Raw genomic sequence first — 24,536 nt, 5'->3', positions numbered from 1 at the left:
TCAGGAAGGCAATAATAATTAGGGGAACCGGAAATATCTTCTGGGAATTACAAATATATATGACAACAGATATAGTACACAGAATCAAGACACTTGGCAAGATGACAACTCAGTTTTATACCCACATGAGAGTCTTAAGAAGAAACTTTTCATATATACCAAAATATAACAGCATTTTTTATGATATCAAAGAATTGCTTTAAAAAAAAGTAAATGTCTATCAATTAGGAAATGGCAAATTGTGGCAAATGAACATCATGGAATATTAAACATACTGTAAGGAATGATAAATGAGACGAATATAGAGAAGCATGGAAAGATCTTCATGGACTGCTGCAGAATGAAGTAAGTAGAACCAAGAAAACAATATATACTGTGAATGTAATATATGTGAACAGAAAGAATAGTTATAAAAAACCAAAAGTGAATTTGCAAAATTATAAAGAACAAGCATTGCTTAAAAGCAGAAATATGAATAGACACTCCTACCACCCATCCTTTTGTAGAGGCAGGAGGTCCACAAGTGTTATTCATTAAAAATATTTTCAGACTTTTTCAATGTTCCAAGTCAAGTGACTGGTCTTGATTTTTTTTGCCCCTTATTTCTAATTTGAAAAAGTATCATCTGCAAAATTGTCTGAGAATATGATGCTTCCTGATGTAATAACAAAAATAAACATTTTCTTTACTACCAATTATCACATGCTTTTGTCTCAAACAAGATACTCTTGATTTTCTTGAAAAAAACAAACAGTAATAGCAAGGAGCAAAGAAGCAGTTTTTGCTAATTAGAATGTGCCAGAATATCAAGCCAGAAAAATTATTTGTAGAATAAAAATAAGTAAGTATTTCATGGAGAATGCTGTGCCGTTTCCAGAAGAATACTTCATAAATGAATGGAAGCAAATTTCCTGGAGAAAATTTTTAAAAAGTGATATTTGGTAAAAGTACCCCTTAATAAATATTTTCATAAATTTATTCCTCTTTTTTATTTTAGAGTGACAGTTTATTCTTAAGGAAATTACTTCAAAAGAGTTTTTTTTTTTAAACAGAAGAATAGAACTTTTAATAAACACATTCTAGAATTGCTCTAAATGTACACAAAGTTAAGTGCATAGTAGAGAGAGGAGAATTATAGGACACAATATCATTAACATGAGTCAGAAAGCATTTTTTCCCTTGAAAATTATTTTTCCACTTGTCCAATTCACAAATATAACTCACCTACCTTCATAGGTCCATGCTGATAATTAGATCCCCTCAGGAGATGCAGATAGGAGACTATGAAAATATTCACAATTGCCCACTGTGTGTTCATTCTGATTTTTTTTTTAAATGTCCACAGATTATTAAACAGTTGGTATCTCACAGCTAGGGGTAACTGTTTCAAAATGCATTTTTCTTGCAAAAATAAAGTTTTCAAAACATTTTCTCTAAACTCTCAAATTTTCCAATTCAAAAAGCACACACCCAGTGGTAAACAAATCCAACTTAAAGTATCTGGATGAAGTGATCTTGGAGAGAGGGAATTGGAAGAGAAAAAAAATTAAAGTTCTTACACTCTCAAAATTAACTGTGAATTTTCTGAAGTTAAAAAATCTTCCCACCTGAAAATGCAAAGCCCTCCCCAATCCATTTCATGTCCAGAAGATTTTAAAATCAGGCATGTCCACGTTTCTTCTAAAAAATGTATTCTAACAGACAATATTGTAAGTTGCCTGGTGCAGCAATCCAACTTGGTAATAAAACTTTTTTCACAGCCTTCATGAAAGTCTGCAGAAGAAGCATGTGTCTTCAATCTGACACAGACTTTGGCAGAAACTGCAGCAAAGTCTTGGCTCTAATACTATTATATTCCTACCAATAGCATGGCAGTTTTAAAACTCACTGAAACATTCTGGTTGACTTCTATTTTAAAGCAGATAACCTGTAACATGAAACTTCAGTCTAGGCTTGGATGAGTTCCGTAGTGGAATAGCTAACATTGCTTCAAAGGTCACCCGTTTACTGCCTGGGACACAGGATTTACTTAATAGGTCTTCATAAGAGAAATTGAATCTGCTTGTTCCCAGTCATTTATCCCTTAGTCCTAACCCTTCCTCTTTGCCCTCCCTCCAACAAAAGTCTAGAGTTCTTAGATCAAAATAAGACACTCCAATTTTTTTTTTAACAGAATCAATATTTATTTGTATATATCAGAAATTTCTTTCCACATGTTTCTACAAAAAAACTAAGTACATTTATCATGTTTAACTATGTAATCTTGAAAAAGTACTGACACATACTTAGGTTTTTTTTTTTTTTTAAACACACATTGAGCATGTAACAAATGGAAACCATCTGGTAAGCAGCTAGACCTACTGTGTTACTTTTTCACTGGTTTCCTATCTTGGATTTCCAATTTCTGGCGTTTTCAAATCCATTTTTGCCACTTGTGAAATCAATAATAGCTTGAGAAATCTCTGCTTCTGTATTCATCACAAATGGACCTATAACAAAAAGATGTCAGATAGTCATATGAGGATGAGAGAAAACAGTATTTTTCACTGGTTTCTGTGAACTGTGAGTGAAGCTTCTGTAATTTTTTTATGACAGAAAAGTTGGGGGGGGGAAGCTTAGTTTGGTCCTTAGCCAAATGCAGTAAGAGCTCCTTGAGGCAAGAGATAGGCACAATAATATCAATAATAATAACTAATATTTATATCGTACAATGTGTTAGTAATTTGTTAATCATAGATTATAATTTATTAATAATCTAGCAATCATAAATCAATTTATTAATAAACTAATTAATTCTTAAATTAGATTTATTCATTATAGATTAATCATGAAATGGATTAATAGAATAATAGAATTGACTAAAAGAATAGATTAATAATGATTTACCCATAATAATATTTGTATATGTTTAAAATTTATAAATTTTTAAGATATTTATGTTTTGTAAATCACTTTTCATGTTATTTCATCTAATCCTGACAATAATCCTATGACATAGGTGCTATTATTATATTATTTGAGCCTAGATTTGAAAGTTTTTCTGACTCCATATCCACCTTTATTTGAGCCTTACAACAATCCTGTAAAAATGAATAAGTAGAATAAAAAGGAATTAGCATTTATTAAACACCTATTATTTACTTAATGATTTACAAATAATGTCCTCATTTTACAGAGGAAATAGAGACTCAGAGACATTAAATGACTTGCCCATGATTGCACAGCTATTTAAGTTTTAGACTTTCCCAACTCCAAGTCCAGCAGTCCATCTACTCATTATCCATAATGCCAAACAAGTCAATGTCAACTTATTAGGAGAGCTAATAATCCAACATAGTTGTTGTAATATTTCTTTTTTTTATTTAAAAAAAATTATAACATTTCTTAGCTTTAGTTGTATAAAGGAACATTTTTGATAATTGATCAATATTATGAAAATAACCAGCAGTCTTAGGTTTCTCATCTACAAAATGGGGACAATGCCCGAGTTTTCTTTCCTAGGGTTATTATGAGGCTCAAATTAAATATTGATAGATAATTTGCTATGTTAAATTGGTTTTCAAATCATAGCTTTAGCCCCTGTTAAGTAAAGACTCACTCCTCAGTGACAAGTTTTCTTTCTTAGAACAACAATACCTCAATACATATTTCAAGAAGTTCTAATTAACTTGTGCAAACTAGCAGTGCTTCATTGATAATAAATAGTTCTGGGCTAATCTTTAAAAAAAGTTTCTATTAGTTTTCTATCTGAACCTGCAGAAAGAATTCTTCCCTAACTCTTCCCAGGAAATGGGATATTTGCCTTCTCTCCTTCATTACAATCCATTTGGTAGTGAAATGCTATTATGAAAGAGGCAGCTAAGTGGCACTGTAGATCAAGCTTTAGGTTTAGAATCAGATCAATGCAACTTGCTGAGTTCAAATCTTATCTCAGACACTGTGACCTGAGAAAGTCACTTTAATCTTGTTTGCCTCAGTTTCCTCATTTGTAAAATGAGCTGGAGAAGGACCACTCCAGTAACTTTCCCAAGATAACCCGAATGAGGTCACAAAGAGTAGAAGGTGACTAAAATGACTAAATAATAAGCTACTTCCAAATAAGTAAAAGTTTGTGACTGTCTTCATCCATGTTAAATGAGAGAATAGGACATTAGGATATTAATGTCTGGTAAAAGAGAACAATATTCTGCTTTATTTATCAAAGTTTTAAACAAATGTCTAATACATCTGCTTATCTCAATATTCTCAATATGTGTGCTGCATACCAAGAGTTCTTATTTTACAGCAAATATTTTTTAATCTGGGGTCTGTAAACTTCATTCAAATTTTTAAAAATATATTTGTATTTCACTGCAATTCGTTTCCTTTGTAATCATATGTATTATATTTTATATATTTAAACACATTATTTTGCAAATGGATGTATAGGCTTTATAAAACTGCTAAAAGAAAAGAGAAAAATACAGTTTTCTCTAGACCAAAAGAAAGTATCACAAGAGTGAGCTTCTTACTGTTTGGGGCTACTTGTCACTTAATATAGTCACTTTTTTCATGATTGGAGCAGATGTTATTTACCTATTCGAGAAGTTTATTCCCAAATGTCTCCTTCATTCCCCTTTAGTTCTTTCTGATATTATCTTATTTCTTGCTAATAATAATTCTGCAACTTTACAATCCATTCCATATAACAATAGTTGTACTACTGATTGAGAAAATAATGATAAAAAGCTAAAAAAAAGAAGAAAAATGAAAAGGTGAAAAAATTAATTTAATGTTTGTATATCGATTTCTATTTTAGCAATCACAATAAAACTTCATCCCAAAGATGAAAGTGATTCAGTGTTTGTTTTTCAGTAAATAAAACCAAATAGTCTCTACAGAGCAAATGCACAAAATGTTCTAGAATAATTGCTCTCTCTCAAGTTAGTTACAGACTTAGAGAAAAAGAAAATGACTCTTTAACTTGGAAACGTTTTAGGAGACAATCCCTCACAACAGCTATATTTTTACTGGGAAGTGTAATACTCTATAAAGATACTACTAAATACTACTAAAATCACTTTTTAAATTTTACACGTTAGCCTGTAAGCTTCTCATAGGAAATATATCTTCTTTATGGTATAACATGATATCCTGAATATAATAGATAATCAATAAATACTTGCTGAGTGAATAATGAATAAACAGCAGAAGCCAACATTGTAATCTTTCCTTTCTATGTTAAAAAGTAGAACAAGGTCCTCAGAACTCTAGGAAGGATAGGGTGTAATCCTGTCATTCTCTGCAGTAATAACATACACTCATTACTAGAAGAAAAAAAAAAGAAAACTAATCAAGAAAAGCACCATCGCTGCTGTCTTACCATGTTGGACAATTGGTTCCTTAATTGGTTCCCCTGCTATTAAGATGAAGTGGCTTCTTTCAGGATCCTAATTCAATAACAGAAAGATTAAATTATAATTAAGCTTATGTCCAGAATTTTTTGGCTATCAAACAGTAAGTGAATAAAATGTGTAATGCTTTGATAAAAGTATATTCCAAATTCAGGATTTAAACTATTCTGAAATATTTTCTATGCAATGCAGAGATTGTAAAAAGCCAACTCTTTAGATTATATAGTGGGAAGCAAATTTTAAGACTGAGTCAGAACAGTCTTAGCATTTACAAATTATTCAAAAAGAAATAAAATGGAAATTCAGTTAGTCTTAGTCAGGAACCCTGCACAAAAACATTTGAAAACATTACAAAGGCTAATAATTTTTGCAGATTTGGTATTAATCACTGCTTGTTACAATGATCCCAAGGGAGGGAAATTGATTGAAATGTAATGAAAATAGGTTACCTTGCATAGCAGGGACTCGGACAAACTGCCTTTCATTTTTTATACTATAATTCAAAATAAGCTCTATTTCTCATATGCCTCAAAAAACACTGTATAGTTTACAAGTATGGAATTTATTATTTGGAAATGGTATTTCTTATTCATTAATCATCCCCATTTAATTATCTGAAAACTATCTATCAAAATATTTTCCTTATTGGAAATATGGCAGTGTTACTATTTATCTGGAACTAGACAAATAAGTTTATAAATTGTATATTTTTTAAAAATAAAATGTTATTGATAATTTGTAATTTTAATATTGACTAAATTTTTCTGTCTAGCCCTCTCCCTCATCATTCCTAAGAGCCATCCATTATAACAAAAAGTATTTCTTAAAAAAATAATATAAGAAAATAAAAAATTAGCAAACTGATCAATACACTGAAAAGGAATGAAAGCTTATGAAATGTTGTATATCTGTGGACCCATTCTTTCTCTAAAGGACTGGGTAGAGATATCTTCTCACATCTTTTCTTTAAGGGACATGATTATTCTTTATAATTTAGCAATAAGCTTTTATATTAATTTAGCTAATAACATACAAATATTTTACTGAGCAACTGTTCTATTTCCATTTAGTGAATGCCTGGATTCATAGTTCAAAGTAATGAAGAAAACAAATTGCAAATAGGCAACAAAATAAATTTTAAAAAATCTTTTTGGTTATTCTTCATTCATATGTTTATTTTATGTTTTCTCTCTGATTTTTATAATTTGGTTTGAATAAAATAATTCCAGAGTTTTCATGAGTAAAATCCATAAAAACAAATATATAATGTATACTTTTCCCATGTAGTCTGTATCTTCCATATTGCTGCCAAACTGAATTTTCTTTATTGCAGATCTAACTATGGTATTATCTATTATTTAATGAACTCTAGTGGTTGACTCTCAGATCAAATGTTATTTTATTTTTATGGGATAAGATAATGCTTTTAAACTCATATTTATGTATGAATATTATAATGTATATAATCAGTAGGAAAGTAAAACATGTGTATAATTTATTAATAAGTAAATGTCCCCATGTATATGAGTATATATTCTTTTATTTATGCTTATGGGAATCATAATCAAAAGTTTTAAGCCATGTATTTTGAATTGGTAAAAAGCTTACAAATATAATCTTCAGCACTTTTTGATATTTTTCAATTTACATGATTTTTTTTTCATTTTCATTTCAAACAGGAGGATATAACTCCCCTCCTTAATTTTTTTTCAATTGGGAAATGAATGAACTGTCTAGAGATTTGTGTTTGGTTTTCCATACTCTTGAAAACTTGGCAAATTGATTAAGTTTCAAGTCTTAACAATCTTAGCTTTAAACTATCTCTTGATTTAGGCCAGTTCCAATGGTCTTGTAATGAAGAGAGCCATCTGCACCCAGAGAGAGGACTGTGGGAACTGAGTATGGATCACAACATAGTATTTTCACATTTTTTGTTGTTGTTTGCTTGCATTATATTTTCTTTCTCATTTTTTTTCCTTTTTGATCTAATTTTTCTTGTGCAGCACGATAATTGTGGAAATAAGTATATAAGAATTGCACATGTTTAACATGTATTGGATAACTATCCATCTAAGGGAGGGGATGGGAAGAAAAGAAGAAAAAAATTTGGAACACAAGGTTTTGCATTTGTTTTGAAAATAAAGGGATTTAATTAAAAAAAAGGGGATTTAATTTAAAAAAACTATCTATCTCTTGATGTAACAAAACTATATTTCCTTAAATTCAATAAGTAGCAAGGTTCTGAGCTAGGTTCTAGGTGTTGGGCTTGTGAAGACAAAAACATAACAGTGGCTATGAGAGGGCATTTATATTTTACTAGACTGGCTTCTGGTTTGTTTTTTTTTCCTTTCTCTTTAAACCTATCATTCTCAATATGACCAGTCATCTTTCTTAAAAATTTAAAATGAGATCTTAGCTTTGTGATCAAGCAGGGGTAAAGTTATAATTTCACCATCTGGGAACTGAGACTACTTAATCCAACAGTGAGCAATGAGTAGACAGATGGTGGAAAATTGGTTTAAGTCATATGTATTTATCTGGAACTAAACAAAGACATATTTTGTATTTGATGAAAAAGCTATAAAGGAAGCTTTTTATTTATTGTATCACATATTTATAGGGCATGCTTCAATCCCCCTTCCCAACATGCATCATGGATTTTCTGGAGGTAGGATCATTGCTTAACAAAAACAGATTTTTTTCATCTCCTAAAATACCAAGACACATTGCCAAGTATCTCCTGTTGGTTAAACTCTCCATGGCCCCATTTGAAGTTTTCTTGGCAAAGATACTGGAGTGGTTTGCCATTTCTTTCTTCAACTCAAGTCTGAGGCCAAACTTGAACTCAGGTCTTTCTGATTCTAAGAGTGGCACTATTGTCTACTGAGCCATCTACCTGTCCCTTGTTTTTGTCAGTGAGTCTCTATTTATGACTCTACGCTACTGATTTTGTTTTCAGAATACCTATTATGATAATAAATTAATTTTTTTAAAATTTCAAATGGAAACAAACTGAAGCTATGAATGATGTATAATTTGCTCTTGTTGACCTTTAAAGTTTTTAATTCTCAGTTCAATAAGAGGTAAAACAATAAAATCACAAAAGTATGAGGGAAATTAATGGTTTATTGTCTTGTACATATAAAGACAATATTAAATGATGATAAAGCATTCATAATGGGCTTTAATAGGGTTCTGTTTCTCAGACTTCTTATTATGCTCACACATGACATTTAGATAATATTCATTTTTAAGTTAAATCTTTTATTATGGAAGGTACCAATCAAAGGGTCTTACCCAGGGCAAGCCATTTAACCCTGTTTGCCTCAGTTTCTTCATCAATAAAATGAGCTGAAGAAAGAAATGTCAAACCACTCTAGTACCTTTGCCAAGAATACTGCAAATTGAATCATAAGGAGCTGGACATGACTGAACAATATTATATTGTTATAACACAGTATTTCTCAACTTGCAAAGGTAATGATTCTGGAAAAAAAGACTTTAGGCTCTTTTAGTCTCCTTGAAAAATTATATTAATTAATTTATATCAGTAATTTAAATAAGTTAAATTTTTTTAAGGAATGGTGAAGTGATGAATCAATGATCATTCTTTTATCCAGTTCTCATTTTTTAATGTTAATAATTTCTGAAAGAAGGTGATTTTGATGCTGCCTTAACTATATATGTTTTCTTGTTCTATTCTTTCTTTTAATTTGATATTGATTTTTAACTTTTCTAACAGTAAATTGCCTGACACTATATAGATTAGCTGATTTAGAAATCATCTCCCACAGTAATAAACAGTCATTTCCAGGTAGAAAATAATCAGTTTCCTTTCCTGTGCTATTTGATGCTTCCTGTATCCAACATCATCTTAAGTCTCTATTTTAAAAAAAGGCATGAAGCTTCTGTATATTCTATAAGTACTGGTCTTTCATTTCTTATTCTTGATTATATTTTCAACAAATATCTCTGTCCTTTCCCATGCCCACGTCTATATTTGCACTGAAGTCATTGTTAAAAGTATTCTTTGGTTGAATTTGGAACCTTATTGATTTATTCATAGAATTCCTTTATCTTTAATAATCAATGGTGAGGAATAATAAAATTATGTTTATAGTCTTGCTGCAAATATTTGATATAAGAAGAACATTATGAGATGGTTTAGAGTTCTGTGACATGCTTCTTGCCACTTTGGATACATTATAAATCTACCTCTTCTAAATCATTACAATATATGTTTCTTTAAGAAACACACACACACACACACACACACACACACACACACGAGCCACCCTTCCATTTAGCTATAATTTCTTTTTTCTTTCTAGTTTCATTTACAGTGAGAATTTCAAAAATGAAATATACATATATTTATACAAATCATTAACATGAATATGATGTGTAAATATATTCACATATATGTGTGCCTGTATTCATATGTGCATATGTTTATACATATATACAAGTACATGATGTGGTCACTGGCCAAGAATCACATATTTAGAATATTAACAGTTAATTTAATTTTAATAAGCATTCTAAAAACTGTGATCCATAATATCTTCTACTCTCTTGTCTTGGTGTTAGAATACTGGACTTGGAATCAGGAAGAATTGAAATTAATGAAAGATTTTCAGAAAAACTAGTCAAGTTCATTCAACCAGCAATCTTAATTTTATATAATATTTTAAATTAATATTATCCCTGCCTGTAAAATGTATGGGGTTTAAGAAAATAATTTTCTTTACTGTTCAGAGGCATTTTCATTTACTGCTAGGCTTGTAGCAGTATTCTGGATGCCTAAAGTTAGAGCCTACATAAGATAACTAATCGTATCTAGATAAATGATTAAAAATGACTATTAGTTTGAAATTTATATTCTAAGGTTCTAAGAAACTTATTTAAGTCAGGTCTACTTCCTAATTGTCTTTTTTCTTGTTTTAACTTATTAGAAGATCTTATAAGGCTTTTCATCCTTTCATTATAACATTAATCTTTTTTAATATAATTTTTCCCCAAATTATAAGTCAAGATAATCTTAGCATTATTTTTTAAAATTTAAAAACAATTTATTTTTTAAAATGCTAATCTGAGCCTTCAGCAAGTCATAATCTTTTTTGCTGCCAGAGGGTTTTACGTTAATGTATAACATTAATCTGAAATTAATACATCTAAAATTAATCTTAAATATTAGTTTTACAAGTCATTTACTTGAGTGGATAACTGTGTCATAGTCAGCATTGTTTAGTTGGCTAAAATGGTAATGACTCAAAAATGTAACAGAAGAATATGTTTAAAACAAGCATGGGAAAGACATTTGTTGTTGTTGAGTAATTTCTGTTGCATATGATTCTTGGTAAGTCCATTTACAATTTTCTTGGCAAAGAAACTGGAGTGGTGGGTTTGTCATTTCCTTCTCCACCTCATTTTACAGATGAGGAAAAGAGGACTAACTGATTTGCCCAGGGTCACATAGCTAGTATCTGAGATCAAATCTGAACTCAGAGAGATGAGTCTTCCTGATGCTAGGTCCAGCACTCTATCCATTGTGCCACCTCATCCTCTTATAAGAACAGAATTCCCTTACTCCATCCCAAGAAGAGACATCTCATGATGTATTTTCCAAAAAATAGATTCAAGTTATTGCTTATTTGAATTTTGAATTCACAGTCTCTTCAAAGGATTAATAAACAGCAACAACAAAAACAATGAGAATCAAAAGTAATAAACAACAAAACAACTAAGAATTCATCTACTTCTAAGCCTTTTGGCTTTTAGCTTTTACCGTAATAGCAGAAAAATAATAAAATAAAAACTTTGTTCCATTTAAGGTAAAGATAAAATTTAACATTATGGAGAATGGGACTAGAGTATTGTCAGGGTTTCAAATTCCCTTAGGAAAAAGTAATAATTGGCTTGTTTTAGAAAAATATAAAGAATTAAGATTTATTCTTACTGAAAAGAGCCATCTAAGTGAACCACTGAAAATTTCAAAAAATCAATGAGGATTGATAAATTTAATTATAATGGACTCTTTTTTTCTCTAGGGAAAAACTTAAAAACTAAGATTACAAAGAGATTCAGTTAAGAACATTGGCCAATTTCTAAGCAAGTAGCTGAAAGAAATATTTCAAAAAATAAAAATGATTATTGTGGAGTTACCTTGTTTTCTACATGGACACTATCACCTTCCCCCAAAACTGCAGAGTGATGAGATTCAACCTTTTGTTGTTCACCATCAGGACCTTTTAAAAAGAATAGACATTAAGTTTGATGATTATTTTCCATTATATTAATCGAATGATTGCATATTATCTTAATTATATACACTAAATATGATATTTATTCACTATACTTTCTTTTGTAGAGGGCTAAAACTCTGAAAAGATGTACTTGAATCTGAGGCAGCAGAGCACTTAAGGCTAATTACTTATTTGATATGGGATAATGGTTCTACATACATATATACTTAGATGAGATGATGATGTGATAGCTCTCCTCATTAGTGGTGCTTGCTGAATGTGTGGTGGTGAGGTAATCGCAGGCAAGGATTGGAGGGCTAAAGGAGAGAGGTCAGAGTCACTCTGCCCCAGGACAAGGAGAGAGACTTAAAGCTCCAGACTCCAGAGTCCAGGAATCATTTTTGGCAAAGCCGCATGGCAGCTTGCCTGCCTCCTTCACTTCTCCCCTAAAGACCAAGGACATAGATTGATCCTGACTCTGACTGATTCTGAGGCCCTCCAGAGAGCTAGCCTGGACATTATATTCTTTCAATTTTATTTTTTATTTATGGAATAAAACAAGCATTTCATAACAGAATATATAGTACTCCATCACAATCATGTACCACAATTTGTTTGACCAATTTCTCAGTTGTTGAACATCTCTGCAATGTCTCATTCTTTGCCATCACAAAGAGAACTGCTATAAACATTTTAGAACATGTAATCCTTTTGTGTTTTCCCTAATCATCTTTCTAAATAGATCATGTAGTAGTCTACACAATTCCACCAACAATGAATTAGTGTCTCGATTTTTCCACAACTATTTCAACAACTGTCACTTTCTCCCCTTCTATCATTTTAGTCAATCTGATAAGTGGAAAATGATATCTCAAATTTGCTTTAATCTGCATTTCTCAAATCAAAACAATGATTTAGTGCATTTTAAAATATGACAATAAACTTTTGACTTCTTCATTGAAAAAGTATCTGTTCATATCCTTTGATCATTTATCAAATGGGGAAAGACTCATTTTCACATATATTTGAGAAAGTTCTTTATATATTTTAGATGTGAAAACCTTTATCTGGTAAACTATCTATAAAATTTATTGCTATTTTCCTTTGATTTTCTCTGTCATTATTTCCCCTAGTGTATTTTTAGAACTCTACTAGAGTTTGAGGCAAAGCTGGGATTTGTTGGAACATTTCTGATTGCCATTTTAGCCTGAAGTTGATTTAGGCGGAATCTAAAAGCCTGGATAGAAACTTAATAGATATAAAAGAAAAAGAAAAAAAAAATTCCAGGAAGCATTAAAAGAAAAAATTTAAAAACTAAATATACTAAGAAAAGACCTGTGGAGTTTTAGAGGAAAGTAAAGATATTTGATTGGCTGAGATAAAATAGTCACATGAAATTAAGATATAGATTAAATGGTCTCTAAATTTCTTTCCCATGCTAAATTCTCTGACTGTATTATAATCCTCTGTAGTGGGTCACAGTCAGTGAGGAAATTCTGGGTAAGGTAAAAAGACCCTTCAGCCCAGAGGGAACCTGCTGACAATGTCTGGTTTGGCTTCCCATCTCCCCAAGGGCTCTCAGCCTTCCTGAGAAGTCAGGGAGCAGTGACAACCTTGTTGAGATTGAAGCAGAGTGATACCAGGTGGAAGAGTGATACCAGGTGGGAAAGAGTCATCTACAAACAATAATTGCAAGTTGTTTATGTGGTCCTACATACAGTGTTGTTTTTCTTACATTATAAAAAGGGGAAAGCCCTTGAAATAAACCGACTCTGCTTTTTCACCATTCCCAGGAGTCCTGACTCATCACTTCTCCACTAGAAAGATATATCTTAATCACCCCAGTGTGGGGTTTCTAGAAAGCAACGGTACATTTTGTCACCCCAATTTGGGGGCTCTAGAAAACAGGACATAACAATGCTCTACTATATGTAAAGTATTATTGATAAACTGTGGAATGGCTTGTGATCCATGAATTGTTTCTATATTATATGCATGTGTATATTTATGCATATATATACAGACATATGCATGTATACACACATGTGTATGTGTACATGCATACACACGTGTATATATTAAACATAATATCTATTATATATTTTCATATGTGCACACATTATATATATGTTTAAAATATTTCTATATAGAATAAATTTTTTATTCTATATAAAAATAACCTTAATATGTATTCTCTACATAACAATAGTAACTAGCATTTATGTAGCATTTTAAGGTTTGCAAAGAACTTTATGTTATTTTACTTGATACTCACATCAACACTCTAAGGTAATAATAATAACTATAGCTAACATTCATAAAGTACTTAAAATGTGCCAGGCACTGTGCTAAGTGCTTTACAATTATCATCTCACTGAAGATAAGTACTATTGTTATCTCTATTTACAAATGAGGAAACTAAAGGTAAGAGATGTTAAGGGACTTGTACGTGGTCATACAGCTAGTTAGTGTCTGAAGCAGAATTTTAATTCAGGTCTTCCTGATTCTAAGGCAGGAACAATTATTGACTATGAAGTTTAGTAGCCTATAGAGACCAAAGCAGTTTGTAAAAAGTTTTGATTATTTTTAGGATGAAGTGACTAGTGAGAGGGCAGTGCTATCAGGCTACATGGTTTGTTTTAATTGCTTTTTTGAGGCATTCAAATTGGCCAGAAAACCCTAATTTGAATTTATATGGAGTAATTTCTTCCATTTCCCCTCTTCTTTTTCCATCTGAAAGAATTCACTCTAATTGTTACTAGAAAGGTCATATGAAGTGACATACTAATGTAGATCTTAACATAGAAATTATGAGAATTCATGTCATTCTGGTCCCTATCTTATTTTTTTTAGAAAGAGTCTTTCAGCTTCTATGTTGTAAAATGAAATGTTTAAAGCAAAGTCATACTCTAACAGTAAAACTGATTAAAAATCTTTGTTCACAGATCACTTAATTTTTCGTCAATCTAGTAATCTCCTAAGTCTAAAATAAGTCAGAAAAAAAGAATACTTTATTTTTTCTGACAACTTTCAATTACAAACAGAGCCAGATCAGATACTAAATAGTTTCCATTGCTAACCTTTGCCAAGAATGTTAAATCTTACTGTACAGTTAATAAAAAAAAAAAAAAAAAATCTGAGTGAAAACAATTTAATTGCAAATATTTTTGGATTTGGCTGTCCAAGCATTTGTAAAAGGGCAAAGCAATCTTAAATCCTGTTTCTAATTGAATACTGTATTTGAAGGGTGTGACTCACTATTATGAATCTCTTTCTCAATGTTTAATTTCCAATTTCTTCTCTCTCTCTTGTTCCTCTTCCTATTCCCCCCCCCTTCCTTTTTCATTTAGTATCCATTTAGCACTCTACACTGTATATTTTTATATATATTGTCAGATACTATCAATTTTCTATTTGTATCCCAAATTGGATTGTAAATTTCTAGAAAGTAGAAGCTTCTTTTGCTTTGTTCTATGGGAAAATAGCAATGAATACACAGGTGCTCACTATATGTTTAAATTGATCAAATACATTTTTGGTACTACATGGATAATACAAATAGTTTTTTTGTTACACAACCATTGAAAGCTAGTTGAGATTTTAAAATCTTTCAATTTATATTATAATTGTTTTAATGTTTTCTAGGAACCAAACAATAAACTTGATGTTATTAAAAACATTAAAAAATTCTTCTGATGGGTTGAATTATAAACTACCAAATATTATTTTTTTCCCTGTGAAGTATGAAGTTTATTATATCTTCAAACTATCCTTATACAAACTTCTTCTACCAAGTCACAGAGATGACTACCAGGGAACCAAGACTATTGTATTTGTCAATTGGCTTCTTCTTCTTTGATTTCTCAAACTCCTGGGTTCTCCTGGTATAAATGGTATAAAAGAGTATAAAAGGCAAGCAACAGAGGGTGACCCACAGAATGGATTCCTGTATCCTGTGGAACATATTCGGGATCCCTTTCATGAAGTAGTTTGGAAGTCTCTCTGCTCTAGTGGGGACAAGTGTAGGAAATAATGTGCCTTACTTTGGTCAGGTTCCTGAACACATGGCTCATCTTTATGGCACCCTCTGTTCTGGCGTCAGGCCTCCACAGAATTCTTAAGGATTGCTTAAGGCCCTTCCCCAGCTGGCCCCAATTTCCATTTTCATCACTATTCTCCTTCATGAACCCCGTTATTAACCCAGACAAGCTGAACCAGGCCAGGTAAGAAATAGAGCACATTAAAAAAAAAAAAATACCCTGCTGATCAGAATAGGATTAGGTCAATGAGACCAGACTTGCACTTCCAGCCAGGACAAGATTAACAGATTTTGTTAAAAAAAAAATTCTACTTATCCTATAAGGTACAATAAAAACAAATTTTAATTTCATTTGTTTCAATAATTTAATTTAAAATTTTTTTTCATTCTTCTCAATAGCCCTGGAAAGCAGGCAATAAAAGTTTTAAGTCAATATGTCAAGGATTCAGGATTTATTTAGTGTAATAATTTCAATACCAAAGAAGATTTTGACAGCAATCTATGACTTGATAAGATGAAATGATGTCAAGTCCATTTAAGCTCTTAATGTATGATTCTATGCTCTTAGGGCACCGACTGAATCCCCCCACAGTGGTAAAGCCGCTATGTGTCAGAGATGAAATTTTAATCCAAGTTCTCTTGACTCTAAAATGAATATTCATTATACCATACTGCCTCAAGAAACCATCTTCTGTGAAGCCTTCTCTGCTAAAATGATCTCTTCTTCCTCTAAATTAATATTAGAATTTTCTTCATAATTCTCTTAATGGCAATCCTTTCATTCTTTTTGGTGTTATAATTTTTATCTCTCATTTATCTTACATTTATCTTGTTGTTGGCATCTTGTGTCTCTCATTAGATTGTGAGTTCTGTGAGGGCAGCTACTGTATTTTTCCTTTCTTTGTAACACCAGCATTTAGCATAGTACATTGTTGTTAAACAGGTACTTAATGTTTACTGATTGACTGATTATCTTCATTATATAATATTCTCATTAGCAGACATATTAGAAAGTTTAGAAATAAAATGATTTTTAATAAGCCTTTGCTTTCTTTACCTGCTTTTCACACTACAGAATTCTTCTTGTGCTTCTCATTTACTCTCCAGTTTCCATTTGCCATTTTGCTGCTTGTGAAGCTCTCCAACTGAGGACAGGCAATTAAAAGAGAAATTCTAGCTTTCTCCAGTGAATGGGCAGCTAGAGTAGCTACAACATGGTCCCTATGAGGCTGAGGTTGTGAGTTTGATCAACCCATGGTCCAGATGACTTTGCAGAGAAGAAAGTGATATTGATACAGGCTGTGGTCCCTTTAAGAAACTAGTCCTTTCAGATTGATTTATTCCTTTCTGATTCCCAAACTCTCCTAGCTGATGCATTATCAATTCAGGAAGCTAGGACCTTTGATTCACAAATCCTGGTCAAAAGCACCCCTTTGAATTCCAATAGGAGATCCAGGCTCTCCCAGCCCCCATCGGATCTGAGCCAGTCCCAGCTGGCTGCTCCAGCTCCCATTCTAATGATCTGCTCAGGCTTCCCAACCCCCACCAAGCAAATTCTAGCCTTCGCTGAAACCCAGTGAGGAGCCAACTTGGGATTCCACCCACAGGCCCCTTTAGCTAAATCTCTCATTATAAAAGAGCCAAGCTGGAGTGCTCTCTTTGCAGAGAGTCAAAACATGCCAGCACCATACCTGACACCAAAGACTCTCTTCCCAGTGGAATAATATTTCCGGTGCCCTCTTCTCTTTACTTAACATCTTTTACTAACTAGACTTTAACCTTAGTTCCAAACCCCATAATAAACCTTTCTTATCAATCTAGGTTTTCGGGTTTGTAAATTCCTTTAAAGGGGACTCTTGCACCACTACTAGACCTCATTTAACTCTCAACCCTTGCCCTGAATCCAAAGGGATTGCAGGGGAGCTCTACTTGACTTCCTGTACCCCGAACCTGCCACTAGACCTCATTTTCATTTGGATACCCCAAATCTAGACCTCATCAATATGACCAACAAGATTATACATATTCTAATAGACACACTGAAACCAGGGGTAAAAAAATTAGTTTAGGGAGAGACAATGACCAAAATACTGTCAAAGGTTTTTGTACATATGTACCCTTGATCATAAGGGAGGGAAGACAAAAGAAATAGCATGACTCAGAAAAATATATAACCTGGAAAAATAATTCAAAGCATATGTCACTCTTATTTACTGGATAGCACTTTATTATTGTTGTTGTTAGCTTCTCTGATTTTAAAAAAAGTTGGCAGGAAACAAGGTTGAAACAATTGAGTAAAATGAGTTTGGATTTCATTTGCTGATTTTATCCTTCATCTTCTATCACCTCATTAATCTTAAATTGACTATATTCTCACTTGCATTTTTTCACATTCTCTTTGAGAGTTTGTATCCTACCACTAAAAATTCACATGTTTTTTCTTATTCCCTTCTATCTTAGTTGATTAGTTGTTTCTGTTAAAGTGATGAGTCAGTGGAAACAGTCCATAAAATATGTTCTCTTTGCTTCTCTAAGAATTATTTATTCTTGGAATCAAAAATTACTTTGGAAAAAGAAACTGCATTTCACCTGTCTTTATACAGAGTTATGTGTGTGTACATGATAATAAAATTATCAAACTTGTCTGTTTTTAAGATTACTGAGATAAGTGATTTTGTTGATGGTACCTAATAACAAAGTTGTTCCATAAGGCAATTTCCAATTGCATTCAGAGCAAACTCTAAAGTCATGAGTTTCAGCTTGTCTGATTTTCCAAACAAGTAATTTCAGGAAATTGAATCCACCATTTGAAAATAGTAATTTAGATGAAATTGAGAACTGAACAAAACATACTCACCAATATACACATTGCCAGATATTGTGTAAATGAAGGCTGTCCATCCTGAAATAGAATCAACAGTTTTGAAAGGTTAGTTATATAATTTTGAAGAAAATAAGCTAAGAATGAAGAAAAAACCACTCAGCTAAGATGTTTCATTTGCTATTATAGAAACAGTTCAAAGGGGGACAGATGTTCCAAGTTCAAAAAATAATTTTAAAAAATGAGAAAAATCTGTCATATTAAAATTGTTACCTGGCCCATATATTTGCACATTAAAATCTGAAGTATAAACAATAATGACCTTTTTTCTTCTAAAATACAGTAAGTCCATTGGACTGACTACATTCTACAATAACAGCTTTACTCTTCCTTTTTAAACCTCTTAAAAGAGTTAATCTTAGACTCTTAAAGTGTTAGTCACATGAAAACAGAAAAATGTTTTTTGTATGTCTTAAACTACTCTAAGTTTTCAAATTTTCATAAAAGAATCATGAATTACTTTTCATTCACTCTTAAAGTCATCAGCTACTGCTTTCACCTCCTCTATCCTCTCCAAGATCTTATATTTAGGTTGTTGATATTTATAAAAGTAGTTGTTATTTTTCCAGAGAGCAAGGACTGGATTGTCTTTATTCTCTAAGAACCTAACACACAATAGGTACTTAAATACTGGCCTATCATTTTTCAGTCACATTCAGTTTTTCACGACTCCAACTGCCCCAGGCACTTAAATATTTGAATAATTAATTTGTAGTTTCATCAAGTTAGAAATAGAAAAGACTTTATAAGTCATCAAATCCAATTTTCTCATTTTACAAATAAAACTGAAGTACAGATATTAAATAACTTAAGAGTTACCAAGTTAGTCCATCATCTGAGACAAGATTTGAACTCAAATTTTCCTGATTCAAAAATAACACTATGAATGGGTACACTTATAATAAGATGATATGCTAGTTAAGTGGTCAAAAAATATTTACTAAATACTTACTATTAACCAGGAATTGGACTCTACATTGAGATCACTAAGAAAGATAGCAATTGCCCCTGCCCTCAAGGAGCTAAAATTCTGAAATGGAAAGGCAACATGTAAATAACTTGAGATATATAAAGAAGATGAAAAGAAATCTCAAAGAGGAAAGCACTAACAGCAAGAGGAGTTATGAAAGATTTTCGGCAGGAGGTAGGATTTGAGGGAAAACAGTAATTTAAGAGGTAGAAGTGAGTAAGATTATGTGGTCCTGGGACTTTAAGCTGCAGAAAAGTTACTTCTCTGCATTGATTAAGGGAGTTTCTATTCTGGACCTCTCAACATTAATGGAATTATCAATCTAGCCAGAAAAAATAAGTAGGTACAGAGAATGAGACAGGGAGAGGAAAATGTTAAGTACATATAAGGTCTACTTTTAAGCTTATATCTATCTACACCTACTTGCTGCTTACTATTAAAAATGGTAAACATTTTTAAGCTACATAAGATCAAGAATATTTTTTTCTAACATGTTTAATTGTTTCAGTTGTGTCTAGGGTTTTCTTGTCAAGGATATTGGTTAGGTTAGAAGTTTATCAAAAGAAAAGCCTAATTTATTTTGTTTCCTATAGATCCCTGTAGGCAGCAGAAACTTTCATTTTTGTCTTTGTAGCCCCAACACTTAGCATAATGCCTTTCATATGGCAAACGCTAAGTAAAGACTGATTGAATTGAACCTTTCTATTATTTTGTTTCCCTTCTAGGCTACATGTATAGAGGGCAGTTTTTGTAACTATTATATTGTTGTCCTGCCTCATATCTGACAGGTAAGAACTTTTACCTTATAAGATGTAATACAATAGATGTTTCAGTTTAATTATTTTTCTTTTGTACAAGCTGGTTAGAATCAGCTTGAACAGGCTCACAAGAGACAATTGTTAAGGTTTAGTATGAGCATTTATACCTCAGAAATTACAGCTCAGGTCTTAATTTATTTATTTTTTTTTGGTTGATTATCCAGACTCAATTGATGGAAAAAATATTAATGATACAGATTAAATTTTAAATAAATCTCTTAACTTAAAAGAATTAGTTGTTAAACATTTATCAGTACATCTCCGAATCAAAAGTGGTTCTATTTGGAGGGTAGAGAGGATTTCTCTCATTTTCCCTCTCTTTCTCCCTTTCCCATCTCTCTGTATCTTTCTCTCCCCCACAGATGTGGGTATGTTTTTATGTATGTGAATGTGTATATATACAAACACATATATGTAGAAATACACACGTACAAACACACATGAATTCAGTTAGCAACTCTAGTTGATAATAGGCGATCTGGTGCATCTGGTGGGATGAAGAAGACTGTGCTTTGTCCTGTACACCTCTTCCTACCCCCAACAACCTTCCATCCCACAACCCCACTGCCCTCCACTCTCTGCTCTGCAGCAGCATTATTGCTTGTTACCTATCTTCTATAAAACTTGATTTTAAAGGAAGTTTTTGAATGTTTAATGAATAGTACTACACAATTCTAACCTGCCATTTTATTATCAGTCTTTGCCCAATCCAGTGTCAATCCAATCAGATTTTTGTATAGCACAACATGTACTAATTTTAAAATTTCTGAGCTCCCTGCAGTCTCCAAGAGGGAAGAACTAGGACCCACGGTCCCCATAAATGAAATATGACTATATGCATATGAACCTCAAGAACATAAAGTTAATTTTGGTAATGATATGAAGGGTGAGTTGAAGACAAGAGAGAGTGAAGATAGGAAAATCTATTGTCACTAAAGTAACAATCCAGGCAATTGTTTTGGTAATCAGCACTAGTGTCAGGATGTAGGAAGAAAATGAAAGGATATTTTTTTTTGAAAGATGCAGCAGAGATACAATCAACATGACTTGGGCAGGAGAGGGTAGAAATAAGAAATATACATTTATATATGTATATGCTAAACTTTAATCCATTTAAAATTTACAGAATGCTTTATTTAGTGTTTCACTAAGTCGCATTTTAACAGAAAAAAAATGTGATCTCATGACAGATTTTTATCAAATACTTTTCATAACAAATATATCCTTCTTATTTAAAAAATTGTTTATTATTATTTAATCTAGGTTTCAGATTCATTCATTTTATAAATAAGCAAAAGTTTACTTAGATAATTTTAAATCCATGGCACCTCTAAACGATGTTCAGTAATCTTGTGGGCTTTTTCTATTGAAATTAGGGAATTAGTCTTTATTTTGCATTTTCCTAGGGAGAAACTGAATGTGATTAGGGATTCCTAAGGTTTATGTTGAAGTCACAGATGAAATTCATGTTTTCTGATTATGTGCTATTTGAAAACAATTATGTTCTGCCACGCCAAGAAAAGACTTAACTGTCCTAACATGCATCCACACTCCTCAAACTAAACCCAGGAATGTTTATATTTATGATTCACAAGTACTCTCTGGATTATATCATATCTCAGGTTGCAATTTGCCACCATTCTGGAGACAAATTATATATATATACATATCTACATATACACATATATATTCAACTCATTTGACAAAATTTTTTTAAAAAGTTGAATATTAACAGGTTCTTTCTTGTGCAGGACACATTCACACACACACACATACATATGTATATATATATTATTCAAAGTTCAAAAAATTTTAGTCAAATGAGTTGAATTTGACTAAAAGTTACTAATTAAATACATGACTGTTATCTCTATTCTGCCTCTCTCTCCTCTTCTTTTCCACTTCTCTCCTCTTTCCCTTGTTCAAAACCATTCTACAATTTAGTCTGTTAGTCTGCAATACTTGTATTTAAGGATTTAAATTCAAGATTCAGAAGTAAAACCCCCAAAGACATACAAGTCACAATTGAAGTGCACTATAAACTTTGAGAAAAACTTGCTTGTGCATTTTATATAGGTAGTTAGCAAAGCAAATTAGAGAACTGGGTCTAGAGCCAGGAAGACCCTGAGTTCAAGTCTGGCTTCAGACACTTTACTAGCTGTGTGGCCCTGAGCAAGTCACTTCACCCTGCTTGCTTCAGCTTCCTGTAAAAAGACCTGGAAAAAGATTACTTCTGTAACTTTGCCAAGAAAACCTCAGTCACAAAGAGCCAGACACAACTGAACAATGACAAGTTCATTTAAATTGTCTCCTAGTCTTTCTCCCATCTCAGAGTTAAGTGTTTCTTTGTTAAGCATGCACACAGATACTACTGGGATTATATCCCAAAGAGATTATAAAGAAGGGAAAGGGACCTGTATGTGCACGAATGTTTGTGGCAGCCCTTTTTGTAGTGGCTAGAAACTGGAAACTGAATGGATGTCCATCAGTTGGAGAATGGCTGAATAAATTGTGGTATATGAAAATTATGGAATATTACTGTTCTGTAAGAAATGACCAACAGGATGATTTCAGAAAGGCCTGGAGAGACTTACACGAACTGATGCTGAGTGAAATGAGCAGGACCAGGAGATCATTATATACTTCAACAACAATACTAGATGATGACTAGTCCTGATGGATCAGGCCATCCTCAGCAACAAGATCAACCAAATCATTTCTAATGGAGCAGTAATGAACTGAACTAACTATACCCAGAAAAAGAACTCTGGGAGATGACTAAAAACCATTACATTGAATTCCCAGTCCCTATATTTATGCACACCTGCATCTTTGATTTCCTTCACAAGCTAATTGTACAATAATTCAGAGTCTAATTCTTTTTGTACAGCAAAATAATGTTTTGGTCATGTATACTTATTGTGTATCTAAGTTATATTTTAATATATTTAACATCTACTGGTCATCCTGCCATTTAGGGGAGGGGGGGGTAAGAGGTGAAAAATTGGAACAAGAGGTTTGGCAATTGTTAATGCTGTAAAGTTACCCATGTATATATCCTGTAAATTAAAGGCTATTAAAAAAAAAAAAAAAAAAAAAAAAAAGCATGCACACAGAAACATACAAAGCTGAAATCATCTGAACAAGCTATCAGCTTTAGTGACTGGCTTATCTTGAGAGCTTTTCCAAAGTCTGAAAAAAATCATGCCCTTTCCAAGAATTTTTGAAGAAAATGCAGATAAAAATAAACACAAATAAGCACATGTGAATATACAAATCGCCAGCTCCAAAAAAGCCATTGACAAGGAAAGAGGGCAAGGTGAGAACCAGCTAGTGGTAAATAAACTTTGAGCTGATCACACAGTGCATGAGGTGATACTTAAGAAGAAGTCTTAGGACCAGAAGGAATATGTTTTTCTAGGAAAACCCAATTTAGTAAATGATACTTTCCTAGAAACAGTTTTTTTTTTTCTTCTCAATGAATAGTAATTAGCAAATTTATCAGTTTTTGGTAAGGAAAATTAGATTGTTATCCAAGTAATGAAGAGTCAAAGCAAACACCAACTTTAATATCACAGCTAACAAATGAAAAGCATGTGGCAAATGTGAAAGAATCTGGTAATGTCAGAAAATGAACAAATGGTATTCTTCATAAGTGATACGCAGTAAGATTCAATGCCTAAAACCTACTGCATTCCAAAAATCACTGTACAAAACATCTGTTTTTTGCAAGATTAGCACAACTGAATACAAATGTGCCTCGCCTAAAGGAAATGGGGAGATGGTAAAAACTGATTCCAATACTATTTATGGGAAAGAATTTAGATAAAATTTAGGCTGAATCAGGAAGGCCATTTCCTGACACAAAAGAGTAAAGAATTTATAGGAAAATCTCCCAAGGGTGAATGCTTCATCTTTTGGGTTTGTAAAAGAATATATTTTCATCACTAGCATGGAATGGATTGGAAGCATTCTATCACATTATTTAAGTAACTACATAGCTCTGCCTCATGTTAAATAAACTCAACCTCAAGGCTGACATACAAAGATAGACACAGCTCAGAGACACATTAACATAAATATCACTATAAACAAATTTTGTTATAACAAAATACTTTCCAAGGTTTAGGAACCACTTGTCCTAAGAATCATTTGAAACAAGAGAAATCTGGAAGAACTAAATCTGGAAA

At 32.2% G+C, this 24,536-nt stretch overlaps 2 protein-coding genes across 3 annotated transcripts in view; both read right to left on the bottom strand.

Moving 5' to 3' along the window:
• Positions 1-2,270, bottom strand: part of VEGFD (vascular endothelial growth factor D) — a 48,612-nt gene extending 46,342 nt beyond the window's left edge. Inside the window, exon 1 of the mRNA XM_012546069.3 lies at positions 1,229-2,270. Within this exon, the coding sequence (XP_012401523.1) occupies positions 1,229-1,318 (90 nt within the window). The 5' untranslated portion in view covers positions 1,319-2,270. The remainder of the gene's footprint in view (positions 1-1,228) is intronic.
• A 20-nt stretch (positions 2,271-2,290) lies between these two features.
• The window catches only part of PIR (pirin), an 88,533-nt gene continuing 66,287 nt past the window's right edge, over positions 2,291-24,536 (bottom strand). For both annotated transcript variants that reach the window (XM_031958968.1, XM_003765557.4), the window contains exons 7-10: positions 18,535-18,579; positions 11,559-11,641; positions 5,363-5,429; positions 2,291-2,489 (exon numbers count right to left, since the gene is read on the bottom strand). In XM_031958968.1, the coding sequence (XP_031814828.1) occupies positions 2,374-2,489; positions 5,363-5,429; positions 11,559-11,641; positions 18,535-18,579 (311 nt within the window). In that variant the 3' untranslated portion in view covers positions 2,291-2,373. The remainder of the gene's footprint in view (positions 2,490-5,362; positions 5,430-11,558; positions 11,642-18,534; positions 18,580-24,536) is intronic.

The sequence above is a fragment of the Sarcophilus harrisii genome, chromosome 3 (genome assembly GCF_902635505.1).
Source record: "Sarcophilus harrisii chromosome 3, mSarHar1.11, whole genome shotgun sequence".
Classification (NCBI taxonomy): Eukaryota; Metazoa; Chordata; class Mammalia; order Dasyuromorphia; family Dasyuridae; genus Sarcophilus; species Sarcophilus harrisii.
The sequence above is the reverse complement of the archived record's forward strand: the minus strand, read 5'-3'. Positions and strand labels throughout refer to the sequence as shown.